Below are 18,677 nucleotides of genomic sequence, written 5' to 3' on the forward strand. Positions count from 1 at the left end.
TTCACATCAACTGATGTGGGACTATATTTTCTAGTTCCAACACCTTCCCTCAAGTTCAACTGGGTTTTTTTTTATCAGTTGAACTTGCTCAGACTTGTACACCAAGTGCCTTATACTTGTGTCTTAGTGGTCTATTTTTTACTAGGACTTATACACCACTTTGCGTCTCAAAGGTTCTATTTAACTGGCTTGTGTTCCTCTTTCACTGGAACCTCATAAGCCCTTTTTTTCTCTACTGGGTCCCATTATGCCTGCTTTTACCATGATCTCTTTCTTTTTTTCCTCATCTCTCTGATACCATGTTGAGTTTTTAATAATGGGTCTTATTTGAGGGTGTTACATAAGCTAAGGGTTCGTACACCAAAAAGCCTCAAGGTCTTAGTGCCTCAACCAAAGTAGTCAGACTTGGCTAGAGATGGCAATGGGGCGGGGTGGGGGCTGGGCACTCCTCTACCATCCCCGCCCCGTAATGCAATGGAGCGGGGTGGGGCAGGGCAGGCCTTTACCATCCCCGGCCCGTTTCTTTTTTTTTTTCATAAACCACCCACCCCACCTGGTCCTATCACACTCATAGTTACAAATAAGCAACTAAAATTTCTAAAAACATTTTTAAAATAGATTTTTTTATAAACCATATACTTATAAAAACAAGCTCATAAGAAATTTATTGAAATTTTAAAAAAAAATCATTTACCCTTACATTATATAATATTTATAATAAGTTGGTCAAAATACCAAAAGAGTCCCTCTATTTTGCGTTTTTCGCCCTTTTAGTCCCTCTAATATAAAATCCGTCTTTTTGGTCCTCGTATTTTCACATTTTTGTCTTTTTTGTCCCTCTAATTGACGGATCTGCCCTTTTGGTCCTTCCAGTTGATGAATCAGAGGGACCAAAAAAGATAAAAATGTGTAAATATGAGAACTAAAAGGGCGGATTTACAACTAAAGGACGAAAATGTTCAAATATAAGGACCAAAAGGGCAGATTTTATATTAGAGGGACTAAAAGGGCGGAAAACGAAAAATAGAGGGACCATTTTGATATTTACACCATAATAAGTTAAATTAATAGCGGGGCGGGGCGGGCATGGAAAAACCAAACTCGCCCCGCCCCACCCAAAGTCAGGGTGGATCAGGTCGGAAGAAATGGGTCGGTTCGGTTTTTGCCATCCCTAGATCCGGCCAAATCTAGGGGTAAGGGGTCAATGGGTTCGACCGGGTCAAACTGAGGTCAATAATAAAATATTAAAAAATATATTATAATAAAAAATAATATAACCTATATTATAATAATTAAAAACACAATTAGTAAAATGTCATATTTAAAACTTTAATTTTATAAACTTTTCTCCTTTTAAAATATCTAAATATAATTAATTTAATATTTAAAATTTTAGTTTTCTATATTATTATTAAATTTTGAACCAAATAAAATATATATATTAAAAAAAGGCACATGAACTCCCATTGGACTTAGAAAAAGGAATTAGAAGGTGAACCCTCCTCTCTCTCTCTCTCTCTCTCTCTCTCTCTCTCTCTCTCTCATTTCTTTCCTCACTTTCTTCCACCGCTCGTTGGTGGTTCTCTTTCACTTCTTCTCCGGTTCTTCACCTTCAATCCTCTCATTCTCGTTTTTTTTTTGAAAAAGTAATATTTTTTAACCCAATTCGGGAAGTCAGGTCACTTGGTTCCCGAGTAAACTGGCTGGGTTATCCATTTTTAGCCGAGTTATTTCAAATGTGGGTTAAAGGGTGTAACCGGGCTAGTATCATGGCCGATCCCCGGTTTTTTCAGTCGAATTGGCCGGGCCGGTCCGGGTTTGACAACATTGGGCTTAACCCCCATACCTATATATAAACCTATTTCATTTACTCACATCAACCGATGTGGGATTATATTTTCTAATTCCAACACCCTCCCTCAAGTTCAATTGGGGTATTTTCTTGTCAGTTGAACTTGCTCAGACTTGTACACCAAGTACCTTATACTTGTGTCTTAGAGGTCTATTTTTTAACTAGGACTTGTACACCACTCTGCATCTCAAAGGTCCTATTTAACTACCTTATGTTCCTCTTTCACTGGAACTTCATAGGTTCTTTTTTTTCTACTGTGTCCCACTATACCTATTTTTACCATGATCTTTTTCTTTTTTTTTTCCGTCTCTCTAATACCATGCTTAGTTTTTGAATAATGGCCTTATTTGGGGGTGTTACATAAGCTTAAGAGTCTTGCACAAAAAAAAACTCAAAGTCTTAGTGGTTCAACCCCAATACCTCTATATATAAACCCATTTTATTTTCTCACATCAATTGATGTCAGACTATTTTCTAGTTCCAACAATAGTAAATTACCAAAACATATCAATTTTAAAAAACATATTACTTACAACATTTATTTTAATTTGCTTATCTAGAGTGATAGTTGATATGACCAAACATCAGAACATTCAAGGAAAAATAAACTCAAAATAAATAATGAGCCAAAAACCCTGACTACATTTTTCTTTATCGCCCCACTTTGTACATGATGAAAACATCCATCCAGGAAGAAACACAAGTTGTCATAACTCATTAGCAATTATAAACAAGCACCATCTCAAAAACAAAAGGGGATCCTCTAGACACTGATCTTCTTAGACTGGTTAACATTGATAAACATGGATCCACTACTAATTACATTGCTTTCCTCCCACTACAATCACCACTATAACCATCAAACATATGCACAACACTCAAAATGTTACATAAACTCAGATTAGCAAATGAAAACCATAAAGCAGCCATGATTTTTAAGCCAACAGCAAAAAAAAACCACCTTCATTGGATGTCTCAAGTTTACTTGCTAAACCGGCAGCTAATTCATTCCAGACTACTCAGGTTCTAACATCCAACAGGTCCTCCATTTTCATTTTGGTGATATAATAAATAATTCCCCATCAATTCCCCTTCATTCCCGTGGAAAATACTTGTACTCGAATTTGCAGTTTGAGTTGCATCTGAAGCCTGAGATTCCACATGTCTTCCTTTCTGATTCTCCAGCAGCTTTAGCTTTTTCCTTCTTTCTGTTCTCTTGTTTATCAAAGGCTCTACTTCTTCATCAGTTTCTTCGTCTGCAAACCAGCCCAACCACTTGCTGAACACAATGCATCTATCCTTTTCTTTATCGACTTTTCTCCTCTTATTGCACACATATTTGCTTTTCTGGGAGTGTGCAGTCCTTGGGCGTTTAGGAAACTGGGAAACTAGTGCAAGAGTCTGCATCTTAGGCTCAACAGCTTTCAGCGCCTCAAGTTTCGAGTCCTCAGGTAAAGAAGTGCCAGTGTGACGATTGCTTGCCGATGGAAAGAAACTGGTCAGTGATTTCATGTTGTCAAGACTACACTGAGCTTTACTTTCTGCTTTACTCTGTGATTTCTGGGTCAGCTTGTTAATAATGCCTCCACGCCCACTAAGCTTATTATCTGGCAGCTCTTGTTCTGGAATGAATCAGGAAAAAGTACTTCATGAATAACTGAGAATTTAAAAGCAAATTTTGACAGTTAACATGCTTCCTTATGCGCAAGTAACTCTTGCATAAAATTGTTGTTAACAAAGAAATATAATCACCACTTTTTATATTTGATGAAGTTCAACCGGCAAAAGAGAGAGAGAGAGAGAGAAGAACAATAGCATTCAGTTTATAACTCGCCTTTTGCTCTCTTTCTCTTTCCCTTGTATCCAGGTGGTTCTGCTATTTTCTTGTAGCTACCCGAACATACCATTTTGTGGCTGCAGAAACAAGCCCAACAGCATCATTACTTTCATATAGATTTAAACTTGAAGGCTGCATATATTGAAGGTGGTAGCGCATCATTAATAGAAACAGACGGGAGTATATGGGACATCTTTCTGGTGATTTACACATAATAGTTGATAATGGCATGGCATTTGGAGACAGTAAAACAAAATCAAATAATTTGTTCAGAAGTCAATTTATTGCTTCAGAAGAAAGCAGGAAAAATTGTGAAAGATTGACCTACAAATGTGACTAATTTCGTCCAACAGACAAGACACTCAGCAAAAGAAACAAGTGGCCTGCTCAAAGACATAACAGAAAAAAAGTTGTTGTGTGAGGCAATATAGGTAAAACACATTAGCTTTGCGGAGGAAGCAATTTCCTGCACATGCATAACTCATATCTGACAGGCTTCCAATTTGTTTATTTTTTCATGCTGCTTCACAATTCATCAGATGGTATGCAATGGCATTAGGCATGATTCTATACTTTCATCTTCCTAGGATTAAGACATTGCTGATAAGCAAGCAAATTGCGTATCATTTGGCACTCAGACTGTGTTGAAGTGCCAACAAGGTATGCTATTGTAGCTACATGGGATAGGATACATTTGAGGCATTCCATAGCTTATAGTTATTAGTACAAAGGCAAGAATATTTTAAATTAACTACTACAAAGATAGCTTGCCAACTATGACTTAGTGCCCTAATTTCTTATAGGATGATTTCAAATTCATCCAAATAATTAGGCAAATGCTAATTCTAGAGGTAACAATCTACATGAATGTTGTGTTACATCTTCGGGTCTGCATTGCTTAATACAAAATGCAGGACAAAAGATATCCAACAATATTACTTTACAAGAGATCTTACTTATGCCAATGACATGAAGTATTTCCGCACGATCCATTTTCACGGAAGCGCTCCATGCAATCACCTGCTGATGGTTCTCTGTTGATTGCCCTCTTGATCAAATCCCCACAACCTTCACACTGGACAACAAAACAAACATTTATAAGGTTATCGCGTGGATATCTAAAACTAACCACAATTAGCTGCTCTTGCTTAATTGATGACAATGATGCATGCTATATTACAATCCAATGATGAAGTCTGTAGCTGTCAACTTCATTGTGAAATTGATGGTAGATGGTGATATTGTAGCCACAAGCTGGTTTCTGATTATAAAAGAATAAAAAAAACAGATAAGTAAGATAAACCCAACACTGAAAATTTAATCTGCATATAAATCAGCATCAACAAACCTGATGATCTATCAATGAGCTTGAGTTAATTTTATTCATCAAAGCCTGGAAACCCGGTCCATGTTGACTGCTTGATCACAGTAAGGATTTTGGCAATAGTAATAGAAGATAAATATAATTATTAACAGCTAATATGGTACAGGTACTCAATTTCAGAAAGTTCCTCAAATGAGTAAATCAAAGGAAATTAAACCATTACTCCGCGTAACACAACCTATTTATTACCTATGATCCTTGTTATTATGTTTGATCCACAGAAAGGCATGTATCATCTCATGCAATAATGTATTTTTTACATCAGCAGTTGAGCGGAATTTCAACAAGGGCTCAGAAAGATGTATTTCACACCCTCCCCCTGGCAGATAGCGACAAACACCTGCACATCTGCATTTAAGCCCTAGAAACTTACATTATTGAAAATAATATGCTAGCAGAAATTTACTTGATCAAATTAAAAAAAATTAATAAAAACAAGTCTACTGACTTTATTAACAAATACATTTAGTGCATAGTGACACAAGCTGTTGTACAACATGTACTGTTCTTAATTCAAGTAGTTTATCCACATTTTCAACCAAAACAAAGGTACTGTTCAAGCAATCATAAGAAAACAGAAAATTCCAGCACTGTTACATTAAAATTGTACAGCTTTGGGGACAAAATCATTTTTCAACAAAGACAAGTAGAAAGGTCCAGTCCCTACAAAACACTATACAAATATGAAATTCTCCAAAATTGTATGTAATAAAGTAATTAATCTTACAATATGTAATTGAGCAATATAAATTTAAAAGCTTATTTATGCTTGCTCATCACATTATGGTAAAAATCTTCGCTAAGTTTAGGGTTAAAACTTTATTTTAGTTAGAGTTTGGGGTGTTTGATGACAGAGTTCTCTTTCGCCAAGGCGCAATAAGAAAAAGTTTTCAGGTAATTGTCCACAATTACAAGTTTTCTTGCAAATAAACAGAATTGAGGGAAGGGCATTACAATAAGCCCAAGCGTATTCAAGATATACCTCTAGTAAATAAATATTTAAATATATCCAATACAAAAAGAAATTTCAGCAAGAATATAATGTGCAGAACCTAGGAGAAATGTCTTAGTGAAGAGAGAAACACATAAAATTTTACAAATGAAAGAAAAAATTGAAAAGATATTCAAATACTAGAAGAATAGACATCTAATAGTTCATTTACGCTTAATCTATTCATGAATCCAACTCAAAAGAATGACTTTAGTACCTAGGCCCAAAAGCAGCATATTTTATTATAGATATTGGTGCAGTATTATAACTTTCTCTGTTAAAATATCTATTCTACAACCATAGGTCCATAACAATAAGTTTGGACCGCATTCGTAAGTCATGCGTCACTCAGAAACTAGGATAATTTCACCAATGACAGTTTCGAAGTTCAGGTGATAAGATTGATGTCATATTTCCATTATATTTGTCATGACTTAAACTTATGATACCGTAAGGGCATAGAAAGGCATGCTGAAACATTTTAAATCATGCATATAGGAATTCAATAATTTGGCCAACGACTTAAAAAGACAAAATATCAAACAATGTATAAAGCATCGAGCGAAGTACAGTAAAACAAAACAAAATAAATAAATGAATAAACAAAGCAAAAATATAAAGCAAAAGTATGAGATGGGAAAGAGAATTGTGAATTCTTTCACCACATATGTATTGATACTACACAATATTATATATTAATTTACAAAAGGAAAATAGGAACCAAATCACTCCTAATAGGAAACTAAATCACTCCTAAACCTGAAAACTTTCTAAGTGAATCTCCTTATTTAAGGAACCGGTTCTCTCTCTCCATTTGGAGGATTTCAACCCAATTTTCTAAACCTATTTAGCCCATGTTCACAATTTACAGCTCATTCACACCTCAACACTCCCCCTAAAGCTGAGAAATAGATGTCTTTCATCCCCGGCTTGAATACAAGATCATGTAAACTTAAACTGTTCAGCCATTTAGTTAGAACATCAACTAATTGATGCTCTAATGGAAAATAGGGCATACACACTAATCCCTCCTTTAATTTTTCTTTTATAAAATGTCTATGAATCTCAATATTCTTTGTATGAGCAATATTGACAATGGGCTTGTTGTCACAATAGAGCTTCATAAAACCTTCCCAATTGAATCTCAAGTCATCTAGGACAATCTTCGGCCATTATAGCTCAATCAATCCATATGCAATAGCCCGAGTTCTACTTCTTCAAATAACATTACCACCACAGTCAGCTTCTTGCTCCACGTTGTTAGACTACTATACTGACATAGTTGTTGATCTTCTATCCACTAAAAAACTTGCATAATCAGTGTCGATGTTAGCTTCTAGAGTAGAGTATCATTCCTCTTAAACAATATTCCTTTTCTTGGATTGCCTTTCAAGTAATGTACACCTTGTAACCCGCTTGAAGATGAGGTTCTCTTGGATCATACATGAATTGACTGATCTTGCTTACTGTGTATGCTATGTCTGGTTGAGTATGAACAAGGTATATGAGTCCACCAAACTAACCTCTGGTACATTCTTTTATAAATAGCTGGTTCTTATTAAGCTTTTCCTAACTTTATGGTTTGGATCCATTAAGGAACACTGACTTACAACTAATCTTCCTTGTTTCAATCAATAAATCAACCACATACTTTTGCTAGAATATGACGATCCCTGTGTAGAATATGCCATCTCAATACCAAGAAAGTACTTCAGTTTTCCTTATTTTTTATCTGGAACTCTTTAACTAATCTTTGCCTCAATTCATGCTTCTCTCTCAACACTTCCAATCACTATGATCTACCAGACTAGAAAGTAGTTACTTCTCTTGCTTCTAATAGTTGTAAGAAGATTGTAAGTGGCTTTTCATGTGATGGATGCTTTTGTATTTTATTACTAAAATGATTCTGTGCTTCAAGATTATGTCTATATGTTACATTCTATTCTCTCCTTGTTGTATCATCAAAGCACGTAATACAAAAATTAAGATAACCATTCATGCATTAACATATGTTATGTCAACAAGGAATTTCAGTTACAGGCACATTAATGTCTAATGGCTTGCCCCAGTTTTAAATTCTCAGGCTATGCAACTCATGTTTTATAAGTTATCTTCACTGCCGGAGTTGCACATGGCCCCAGTTAAAGGCATGTTGTCCATAACTTGCACATATGTCCTGTTGTCAGGTCTATGGATGCATGTTTATCTTCCTTAATTATGGCTCTTTACTTTAGGAAAAGACCCGCATTAATATCCACCAATCAAGCATTGTGAGACTGAGTTTTTGGGATGTGTGCTTAGAGCACAATTGAGATATACTATGTCAAGATGGTTGAGCAATAAGAATAAGCAGATCAGACGTAAGCTAAGTAGGTTAAGCATAGTGCATGCGATATGACTTTATTTCTATTCATTTGAAAAGTTACACGGTATTTCTTGTTACTCAGCCCTCTAAGGACTTGATTGATGATGCAAGATTGGATGCTAGTGATGATAAAGGGATGTGCTGAAAGGGTCATATTTTTTCCTTATATGTTTGATGTTACTAATGGCTGAAATTGTCTTCCACATTTTAGAACTGAACTATTTCAATTGTTTTTGTTAGGGTTGTTTAAAAAATGACTATGTAATGGAATGATTACTGTTAGTAAGTACACTATTCCTCTTTTTTTACGGTTTTAACTCCATAATAACATGGACTATTTCTGCCGATGTTGGTATTTTGATAAGCAAACATGTTATAGTAATAATCCTAATGCCCTAGATTAATCCACTCTTAGATTTGCACTGTTACAAAAGAATCTCCTAATAATCAACCCCATAAGTCTAAGAGTGCCTTTTGGCGAGACCCACAGTGCTTGATGCCTCTCAAGAGATCCATTAGCCTTGTATTTCAGTGTAAAAGTCCTTCGCTATCAACAATGTTTCTTTTTTGTTCCTTTTAGCTTTTGAACAATCTCCCTTATTTTATTCTTTACTAGTGCACAAATCTCCTCTCTCATAGCACCCTTCCATCCCTTTTTTAGGCAACAACTTAGAAACAATGTTGGGCATGCCAAAGCTATCAATGATATTTAAGCTCACAATGAACTTTTTTGTGGGTTAACAAGAAATGCTTAAGAGAGACATTGTGAGATAATGGATAGAGTAACCGTTTAGTGCACTCTGTAATACATTTCTAACAGCGAGGAGAAGGTCGTGGTCATCTGTTGAGTTAGCAGATGCTTCAATAGCTTGTGTGTACATAGATGGGTCAAATCTTACTATAATCTTATTCCCAGGGTCTAAGTCGAATTCTTAGATCTATGCCAATTTTGGAACACCTTGAATACAACTGAGAGAACCGTGAACATTGTGAGCAACACTAGCAAGGACAAAAGATGCCTCGGGTTCAGCAAGGACAAAAGATGACTCGGGTTCAGTGGGTAGGATTGGGTGACTTAGATATTACGAGCTTAAATGACTTAGGTTTATCAGCACGGGCAGGATCATAAGGAAGATCAAAGGTTATAAATGATTCAAAGTACTCACAAGTATCATTTTTCATCATTGAGATCCTTCCTAAAGGTAGGTCTTGGAGCAAAAAACATATAGTTTTGGTGACGATGAAATTTGCAGACATAAAATTTTTGGGATAAAGGGTTATAACACTTGTATAGTTTTTGAGTAGATGAGTGACCAAGAAAGATACATTTGATAGCTCGGGGTTCTAGCTCACCTCTATGATGGTTGTGACATAGACATAGGCAAAACACCCAAACACCCTTAGTGTGAGGTCATTAGGGAATCTAAAGCGATAATAAAAACTATTGAAGATCTTTATAGGACTTGTTATCGAACACATGTGAGAAAAGTCTCTTTATCATGTACATGGCAATAAGAACAATATCTCTCGAATAAGACTTCAAAGCATACCTTTGAAAAAGTAATTCCCCAGGTGGTGTGAGTGAGATGCCCATTTTTCATTTCAACTACCTCGTTTTGTTTTAATATATTAATATATGATAAATCATGAATAATGCTATGTGATTGAAAATAAGGTGACAAAATTTGGTTAAAGTACTCTCTAATATTGTCTGGCCTAAAGCCTTTTAGGTTTACCACAAATTGGTTTTGAACCACTAAGAGAAATTAGGTAGAACAATGCTAATATCATATTTTGTTTAAGAAGGAAGAGCCACGTAACTCCAATGAAATCTTCAATCAAGGATACAAACAAACAAGCCCCAGAAACATTTAGTATACTAGGACCCCATATGTCTATCAATTAACTGAATAGGATGAGAGTTTCATGTAGGTATTATACCCAAAATAATTCCTCTACTTTTCTCACTCTTCCCTTTTGATCCTCGCGCTAAGGATTTGGAATAATGAGTCTAAAACCTAATAAGGAGTTAACTTTGACATTTGTTTTTGGTGACATAGGGTTTTTCGAATTTAAATATTATTATTAATTTAAAAAATAAATAAATAATTAAAAAGAACTTGAGTTTCAGGCCGAATCAAAACAAGCCGAACCAAAGCTCCATTCACCCTCACATTCCTTCTCCTTCTCTTCCTCGTCCCCTTTACATAACTGTCAGCGGAACCCTAACCCCTACGAACCCATTCCGAGAACCCACAGCCGCAACATCCATCCATCATCATCAGCACCTCCTCTTCCTCCTCAGCCCTCTTGCGAAACCAGTCACAATAAGAGTAGCAACCCTACCACATCATGCATTGCTCTGCCATGGTTACAAATATATGTGAATGTTAACTTCTCCCTTGTGGCAACAAGCTTACTATGCCCGAATTCACCACCATCGTACATTGGTCGTTCTGACTGAGGGAAAATAGGGACATCTAGAAGGTCAAGCCTTGGCTCCCAAATTGGAGCTAATCTTGCCTACCATTCAAAGCACTACATGGATTGAAGCTCCCCAAGCTGTAGAATTTGAAGAGTAATAGACACAGGTGTAGTTTTTCAAGAGGCACAACCTCTCATACTTGTGGACATAACCTCATAGTGCAAGGGTAACATTGTAATACACCAAGAGTGGTTCCAAGCTTTCTAGCAATCTCTTCCTCGTTAGAGCCTCCCTTACTTCATTGCTTGTTGTGTACATTGAATGATGACCGTGGATGACAATGAAGGTGTCTTCTCTGTCAACCCTCGCTAAATCAACTTTGATTAAGTTATATTGGCCAGTGCCTTTAAGGAAGTTCATCTTTGTTGAAATGTATAGAAAATGTTAGCATGATATTGATTAATTCATTTGTATTATATGAACTTCAAGTCCATTTGGAAGCTAGCTTTGGTTTATGTAGTCTTTTAAATATAATGTATGCATATTCTTCAATAAGTGTGGATGATTGGTATATAATCCATGCATTTTATTTGTTTTGGTGATAAACATTGTGTTTCTTAGTTTTTATCTTATGGTAAAGTTATGAATCATTGTTGAATTTCCTTTTCCTTGGATAAAAGTTTACGCCTCCCTATAGATTTTTGGTGTAAATTAAAGGTTTTTTCATGTTGAGTTTAAGGTCTATTTGAGTGGATGAAATTTTTTTAACTATACTGTTATGGTTACTATAGAAGGGATAAGGAAAAGGAAAAGGAGGATAAAGATGAAGGTAAGATTGAGTGGAGTTTCAGTTCAGATCCGAGTTTCTAGATCCAAACCCAAAACTAAAGTTCTTTTTAATTATTTTTACTCTTTTTTAATTTTTTTATAATATTTAAATCCAGAAAATGCCACGTCACCAAAAACAAACTGTAAAGTTAACCCCGTCAGGTTTTGGACTTGATGTTCCCACTATAAAAAGTAAAAAGACTCATTAAGCCGAATCCTTAGTACGGTACATGGAGTACATTTTTAAAGATAAGAGTAGATATGATATATATATATATATATCTTTGAACCCTGCAATAATAGTTAAAAAGCCTTTGACCACTATAATTTTTTTGTTACCCATGTATGGTGTATATGTGAGAAAAAGTTGAGATGTAAGGGTTCATATGATCTTTATTATCCAAGAGTTTGCATATAATGTTTGAGGCATTCACGTAACGAGGAAATGAAAGTTTACCTGAAAGAGCCAAAAAAATAAAGCTCCAAAAGGCTTTTCAGGTAACCCCAACAAGCTCTCAATTTCTTCACTGTTGAACCACCTGTTGCAGAATTTTATTCAGTTTGGGGTTGTTCTTCGAGGCCTTTGTTGCCCCCCATGGTTTCCCCATTCTCAACTTGGTGGCTACCATTTGACTACCAACACTTCGTTTTTGTGTGCATCAGTTTATTGCGATAAGTGCACCAAAGATTATCATATGCTCTCCTTCTACTAGTATTCTCTACTCAGGTGTTGTTAGGGCAAATTACTCGTTCCTTTCTTTTGATGATCGATTTTTGCTACAAGGGCTAATCCAACCATGGTTTGTATTTCGAACATAACACTTCTTCGGCATTCTTCTCCTCAAATCAATGAAATTGTCTTTCTAAAAACGGTGTGTCTTTCTTGCTAAGGATTTGAATCCTAATCAAATCCAAGATTCACCCTAACCAAAAAATCATAGACATAATATTTTTCAATTAAATTCTTCAAGATGGCAACATCCTCAAGCCATTTCATCTCAAAAACTCAATAATGATCAAGTTATCGCTACGACTTTGGAGTAAGTTTGCATACTCTATGACAAATTGCTTTCCTTGTTTAGTGGCTACAAATTTGACCTTAACCCCATACACTAGAGCAGCATTGTAGGTCTTCAAATATGCACGATGAATAACGTCCAAAATCCTTTGGTATAGCCAAACACATGCACGGGACCACTAATTATAAAATCTATGAAGCCAAGATATTACCATGGAAACCATCTTATCCCATACTCCAAATATCGGGTCATCTTTTGTCGATCTTGTTCCGATAAAGTGGCTAAATATTCCTTTGTTGCTGAGATATGTGATGTGCAAACAAATTGAAATCATTGGAGATAGTGTTTTTCCATTAAGCCAGTAAAGGACCAAACATTTTGCAAATCTCCAATTTTCTAAACAAAATTTGATTATGCACTCTAACTAGTGATGGTAGCCAAAGGTTGCCATGAAGGAAGGAAATTCGCAGCAATTAAAACAGGAATGTGGCATGAAACAATACTCAAAGAAAGGCATAAACACATAACAACAAAAGCCGCTTAAGGAAAAAGAAATCCCAAAAAATATCCCAAAGCTCTATGCCATGTAGTAAAATAAAGCCAAAATATGAGATGGAAGAGAAAATTCTAAAGTCTTCGCAAGATAAATGAATTAATACTACACAGTATTGTATAGTATTTCTATTAATAGGAAACTAAATCACTCCTTACCATGGAAACTTTCTAACTTAATCCCTCCATTTAAGTAATTGGTTCTATTACTCCATTTAGGGGATTTTAAACCTATCTTCCTAACCTATTTAGCCCATTTCCAGTACTAGTCACTCCAAAGTTGAACAACTAAAGCAGGTAATGATGACAATTCCAGTACTGGTCACTCTCAAGTTGAACAAAACAATTTGAGGTAGAAATTAACTCATCGTAGGTAGGACTTAGAACCATGTGGTTGTAGAAAGAGTGACTTGTATGATATTTAAACCAGGGCATCTGCAAGAACTAAGCAAAAGGCAGCATATAAAACATATATATATATATATATGACAGCAGTGCCAGCAGTTTAGAAGAAGAATTTTTTAATGAAGCACTCGTCCACAACATAAACAAATCAAAAGAGCCTAAATTTTCTCATGCATCAATGGCCTATGGAACCTTGAGCAGAAGAAAAGACAAGCCAAACCCATGGGGCTTGATTTAATTGTTAGTATAAGCTTTAAAACAAAAAGGTAGACGGTCCACCATCTAGAAAAAGGGATGTTGGAAATATAGTACTACATCGGTTGTGTGATAGAAGTGTAATGGGTTTATATATAAGTATAGAGGTTGAGCCACTAAGTCTTGAGACTTTTTGGTGTAAGGCTTAGGGCCCATATAAGGCCCACTAGTACCAAAATATAAAATCTAACAGGGGATTTATTAGTTTTGTTGGTACCCAAACCATAATTAGAAGATATGGCGCATTAAATGAAGAAATGCAGTGAGACAAAAGGCTCAAGGCTTATGTTAGCAATTATTACCGCGTCCAAAGAGTAAGCTTGGGCATTGGAACAAGCTTAATGATTAGTCCAAGACAATAGGGGTAGGTCGGTCTTTGTGAAAGGTTCACCTCTTATTCATCCGTTCCTGGCATGAATTTCATGCTTCACCCACAAGTGAACATGCTTGGCTCTTCAAGAGAGTTACTAGAATTCCAGAAGTGATGCAGAAAAACACGAAGAGATATGGGGCCGAGTGCTAAGTTTGTCAAAAGAACAAATATGAATCATTGAAACTAATGTGTTGCTTCAGCTATTAGACAAAAGATTGACAAAAACAACATTTATATTTTAAACATGTATGCATATAGGGACCGATTTCAATCAGTCCCAAACTGGCATATAGGTTAAAAAAGCTTAAGCTTCTGAGTTAACTATTTAAAATCATTAAAATCATGAGTTAATTTGTTAGAAAAGCAAAACTGACATTTTAGGATTTCCCCCATAACTGGCCATTAACCAATGATAAATGATACATGTCATATTTAGTTTATTAAGGTCTGTTTGCAGCTCAATGGAACCTTGAAAACAATTAAAAGAAAAAACCAAGCTGGCAATATCAACTCACCGACAAACAATTTGTAAATGACATGTTTCATTCTTCTCTAAATAAAGGCCTTCCTACCACTTAGTGAAAGAGTGAAAATAATTTTAAAAAAAAATCCAGCTTTTGCTCCAAAATTCCAACTTCATCCGTCTTATCTCTTGAAATCCAACACTCCCCAATATCCAAAGACTTAAAAACACATGCCATTTTATTCTAGATAGTAGATTTTGGAAGGATGCCAAAACATGTCTGAAGGCAACCTATCCTCTCATTAAGATGCCTCAATTGGTTGATTCAGATGAGAACCCCGCCATGGGGTTTTATATATGACAAATGGATCAAGCGAAGGAGTCGATTTAAGTTAAATTCAAAGATGTCAAGAAAAGCTATATTCTTAATTTAATGAATACCAACTTTGCACTTTTAGAAATTTTATGCTAAATTACTTGTAGATATGAGCATATTTTCCATAGGTGCATCTTGCAGCTTATTATATGAACCTGCAATAGCATTATAGTCTTGATTTTAGTGTTACTGCCAATAGCATAATTGGGCTTTATATTTGCATAAAGAAAATGGATTTTGTTATAAAAGGAAGGTGAAAGATCAATTGCAAGTTGAGTTATTTAGGTTACAAAAGGGCTGTTTGGCATTGAAGATACAAAGTTAGCAAAAGACATGAAGCTTCAGGAAAATTAATGGGATTCTTATGCAAATGAGTGTTCTAAATTGCAAAAGTTTGTTATCGCAATGCTAAACTCAACTCATAATTTTTACAGGTGTGAGTAATGTTTTAATTGAGTTATAGTAATATATTTTATGAGATTGTAGCTAGATATGAACTGATTCAATGTTTTAATTATTCAATTATTTGACATTTAAGAACTTATTAAATTTTTCCATTTGTTTTCTTTGTAAGCAAGATAAAAGTACAAAACTTATTAAAGTTTTCCTATTTCTATTGTTTTTCTGTTTGCTAGTTTAGTGTTAGACATTTTCAATTTCCATCCAATAAACATCTAACCAAAGTTCTGGTAAGTTTATCAGAGGTCTACTAACACAAATGGCGGACAATCAAAGGAGAGTAACACTGTTAGTGTGTGCACACACATACACACACACTCTCTTACACCCATATCCTAAAATAGAAACTTAAGGTATAAAGCACTGCTTATTATCCGATTATAGAAATGTTAGCCATTTGCTATGCAGATCTTGTTCTGCTTCTACATAGGACTGCTCACTGCTTCACTTCACCTTTTCTCATCTTATCATTTATTTGCCACATGATTATATATCCAGACGAGACAAAGTCAAGTCAGTGTCCTCAGTTAAAACCAAAGTTGATGTGCTTCAATCAACACATGCTGTAGGGTACCATGTCTAGTCAAAGTTGTGGCCCTCACATCTAATTAAAGCCAATAACCCATGGGAACCTAGATAATGGAGATTATTGGAGACATCTCAATCTTGAGAGTTGAGTCTAGAAAATATATGACCGAATCCCAACATTTTCTTAAGATACTGCTATATAGTTCCAATGGGCTAGCTTGGCAGATCACCACATGAATGATATCTAGGCAAGTGACTAGTGAGCAAAATATATTAGGTCTAGGCATATGATGCAAAAACCAATCCTATACCATTAGGTCATTTGTTAGGAAAACTAATCAACAACCAATCATTACTAATTATTTGTCAATTCCTTGTTCTTAGAAGAAATTAAAAAAGGGGTAGCACGTTACAAAAGCATGTCGATTTAGGAGTCACTTAACTGATAGTTGTTATTAAATATGTTTAATCTAGATGAGTTGCAAGCAAACTAAGGTTTAAAGCTAGTCATTGTGAAAGATTAAGGCTTGAACCAAAACATAAAAATATTGAAGTTTCTAGGAATACAACTCAGAAGAATACAGACGGCTTAAATAGCTAACAGGATTAAGATTTTGCACAAGTTTAGAAAGGTTAATCAAGAAGCAACACTTACACACTTTAGCATGCTACAAATAAGATATTAAGCCTATTTAACAAAAACTACTCAACTAGAACTACAACATATCATATTTCTCATAGCTATTTTACAACAAGACCCCCACTATAACACCACTTATTTTTCTAATTTATGCAACTATTTTTGCAACATTTTCTTATACCCAAAAATCCCAGAAAAAGAATGGCAACAGATTTGGAGCTTAGACTGTCAGCATTGTATATTTCTTCCACTTGAAATTCCAACTGAATTGCAAAATGAATTCTTCAAAAAGTTCAAATGCTCTGGCTCCCCTGGTCAATGCTCAGGTGTATAGAAACAAAATGCTTTACACAACTGTTGATATCCACTAATCAAGATGCAGAAACATGAGCCTTCAAGAAATATAGAACTTCTCTACTATTACATCATAACAAATTCCACTTCATGCTTCAACATATCAACTTCTTATCATAAGTAATTCACATTGACACTTGAACACACCCACCACTTACATAGCAAGCCAACAATCACTATATTCAAAAAGTCACTTCATGTTTCTTTGATTTTCTACTTATTAACATCCCAGAAGATGAAATCGATTTCCAAAACTCGAAAACCTAAAAACCTAGAGACACAAACTCCTGAATCAAGCAAAGAAAATCAAGAGAAAAAGAGAGGAAAAATAAATGGGTTTCCAGATACCTGGTCATGCGTGAAGAGCTCCAGGAGACAGAGCAAGCGCCAAGCGATTCATCGAAGTAGAGAGAATCATAATAGCAGAATAGAGCGTAGATGTCCGCATGAGGATCAAGCACATCGACCTCATCCACGTCCATGGCCGCCATGGACCCTCGTCCCTTTCGATTCACAGGGTTGAGAAGAAGAAGCAGAAGAGTACGAAAGAGAAAGAGGGCGTCACTTGGAAAGCAGACCAAAGAACTGCTTTTAAGATTTTCTGGAATTAGCTAAAGGAATTATAAAATAATTTAAAATTTTATAAATAAATAAATAAATAAATAATATAGATTCGTTTTTAAGTGGCTATTTATGGAAACAGAAAACCAATGGACTCTGACATTTGGGGAGGTTGGAATAATAATAATTGCTTTTTTGTTTTCCTTTTTTGGCTCCAGGTAGTCTAATGAAATTATCATTTTTTTTATTTACTTACATTAATGTATATGTATATATATATATATGATGAGATTTGTCTGTTTATGTTATTCTTTTTATTGATGTGTATGATGTTTTTATAGAAATATTTTAGAATGTGGTAAGCAAGAGAATGTCTTGGGAAAGCTATTTTTTAAAGCTTTTTCAATAAAGTTATTGTACTTTTTGTACAAGGTATATTCTTGTACTTTTTTATATTTAATCAAATATCCATGATACAAAAGAAGATGACAGAGAAGAGAAGAAAATACCAACAAAACCCTTGTAGCATAAACCTTTAAAAAGTCAACTCCTTTTTGCATGCTATTAAAATTGCATATGACCATCTAGTCCTAAAATATTTTAAAAAATTAACTAATTTGATATAAAATTACATTTTTGCTCTCTTTTTTTCTTTTTCCTTCCCTTCAAACACAACTCCTTCCCTTCAAACACAACTACGTCGTGAAACATTGCATTTTCGTCGAAATCAAGCCCACCTCCTTCGCTAACCTCTAAATCATCTACCCTTTCCACGAGATCTCCACCACCATCATTCCACATCCTTCTACTCATGGTATTATTTTGTGTGATTACAATATCATTGAAAATGCTAGAAAACTCTTATCATGGTCTTCTTACATCTGACTTGCGGCAAGGTAAGAGTGAAACTTATTGGTAATGAACAATTTCATAGGGGCCTGGCTGGTAAGGGTGCTTGAAACTTAACCAAAACCTTTTAGTCCTATCACTTTTATTAAGATCGTTATCAT

The 18,677-nt window shown here is 35.1% G+C and overlaps 1 protein-coding gene across 2 annotated transcripts; it reads right to left on the reverse strand.

The window, feature by feature from the left end:
• Positions 1–2,594: 2,594 nt before the first annotated feature.
• On the reverse strand, positions 2,595–17,702 carry LOC120283012 (DNA-dependent metalloprotease dvc-1-like). 2 transcript variants are annotated; one of them, XM_039289835.1, is made up of 7 exons: positions 17,455–17,702; positions 5,263–5,421; positions 5,038–5,104; positions 4,870–4,950; positions 4,646–4,764; positions 3,687–3,766; positions 2,595–3,474 (listed from the first exon to the last, which is right to left on the reverse strand). In XM_039289835.1, exons 1-7 carry the CDS (start codon positions 17,595–17,597, stop codon positions 2,879–2,881), a joined length of 1,245 nt encoding a protein of 414 aa, XP_039145769.1. In that variant the 5' UTR covers positions 17,598–17,702; the 3' UTR covers positions 2,595–2,878. The 2 variants fall into 2 exon arrangements, with proteins under 2 accessions (XP_039145769.1, XP_039145768.1); XM_039289834.1 differs by having other exon boundaries at positions 5,038–5,107.
• Between the last annotated feature and the right edge of the window lie 975 nt (positions 17,703–18,677).

Source organism: Dioscorea cayenensis, chromosome 18 (assembly GCF_009730915.1).
Source record: "Dioscorea cayenensis subsp. rotundata cultivar TDr96_F1 chromosome 18, TDr96_F1_v2_PseudoChromosome.rev07_lg8_w22 25.fasta, whole genome shotgun sequence".
In the NCBI taxonomy this organism is placed as follows: Eukaryota; Viridiplantae; Streptophyta; class Magnoliopsida; order Dioscoreales; family Dioscoreaceae; genus Dioscorea; species Dioscorea cayenensis.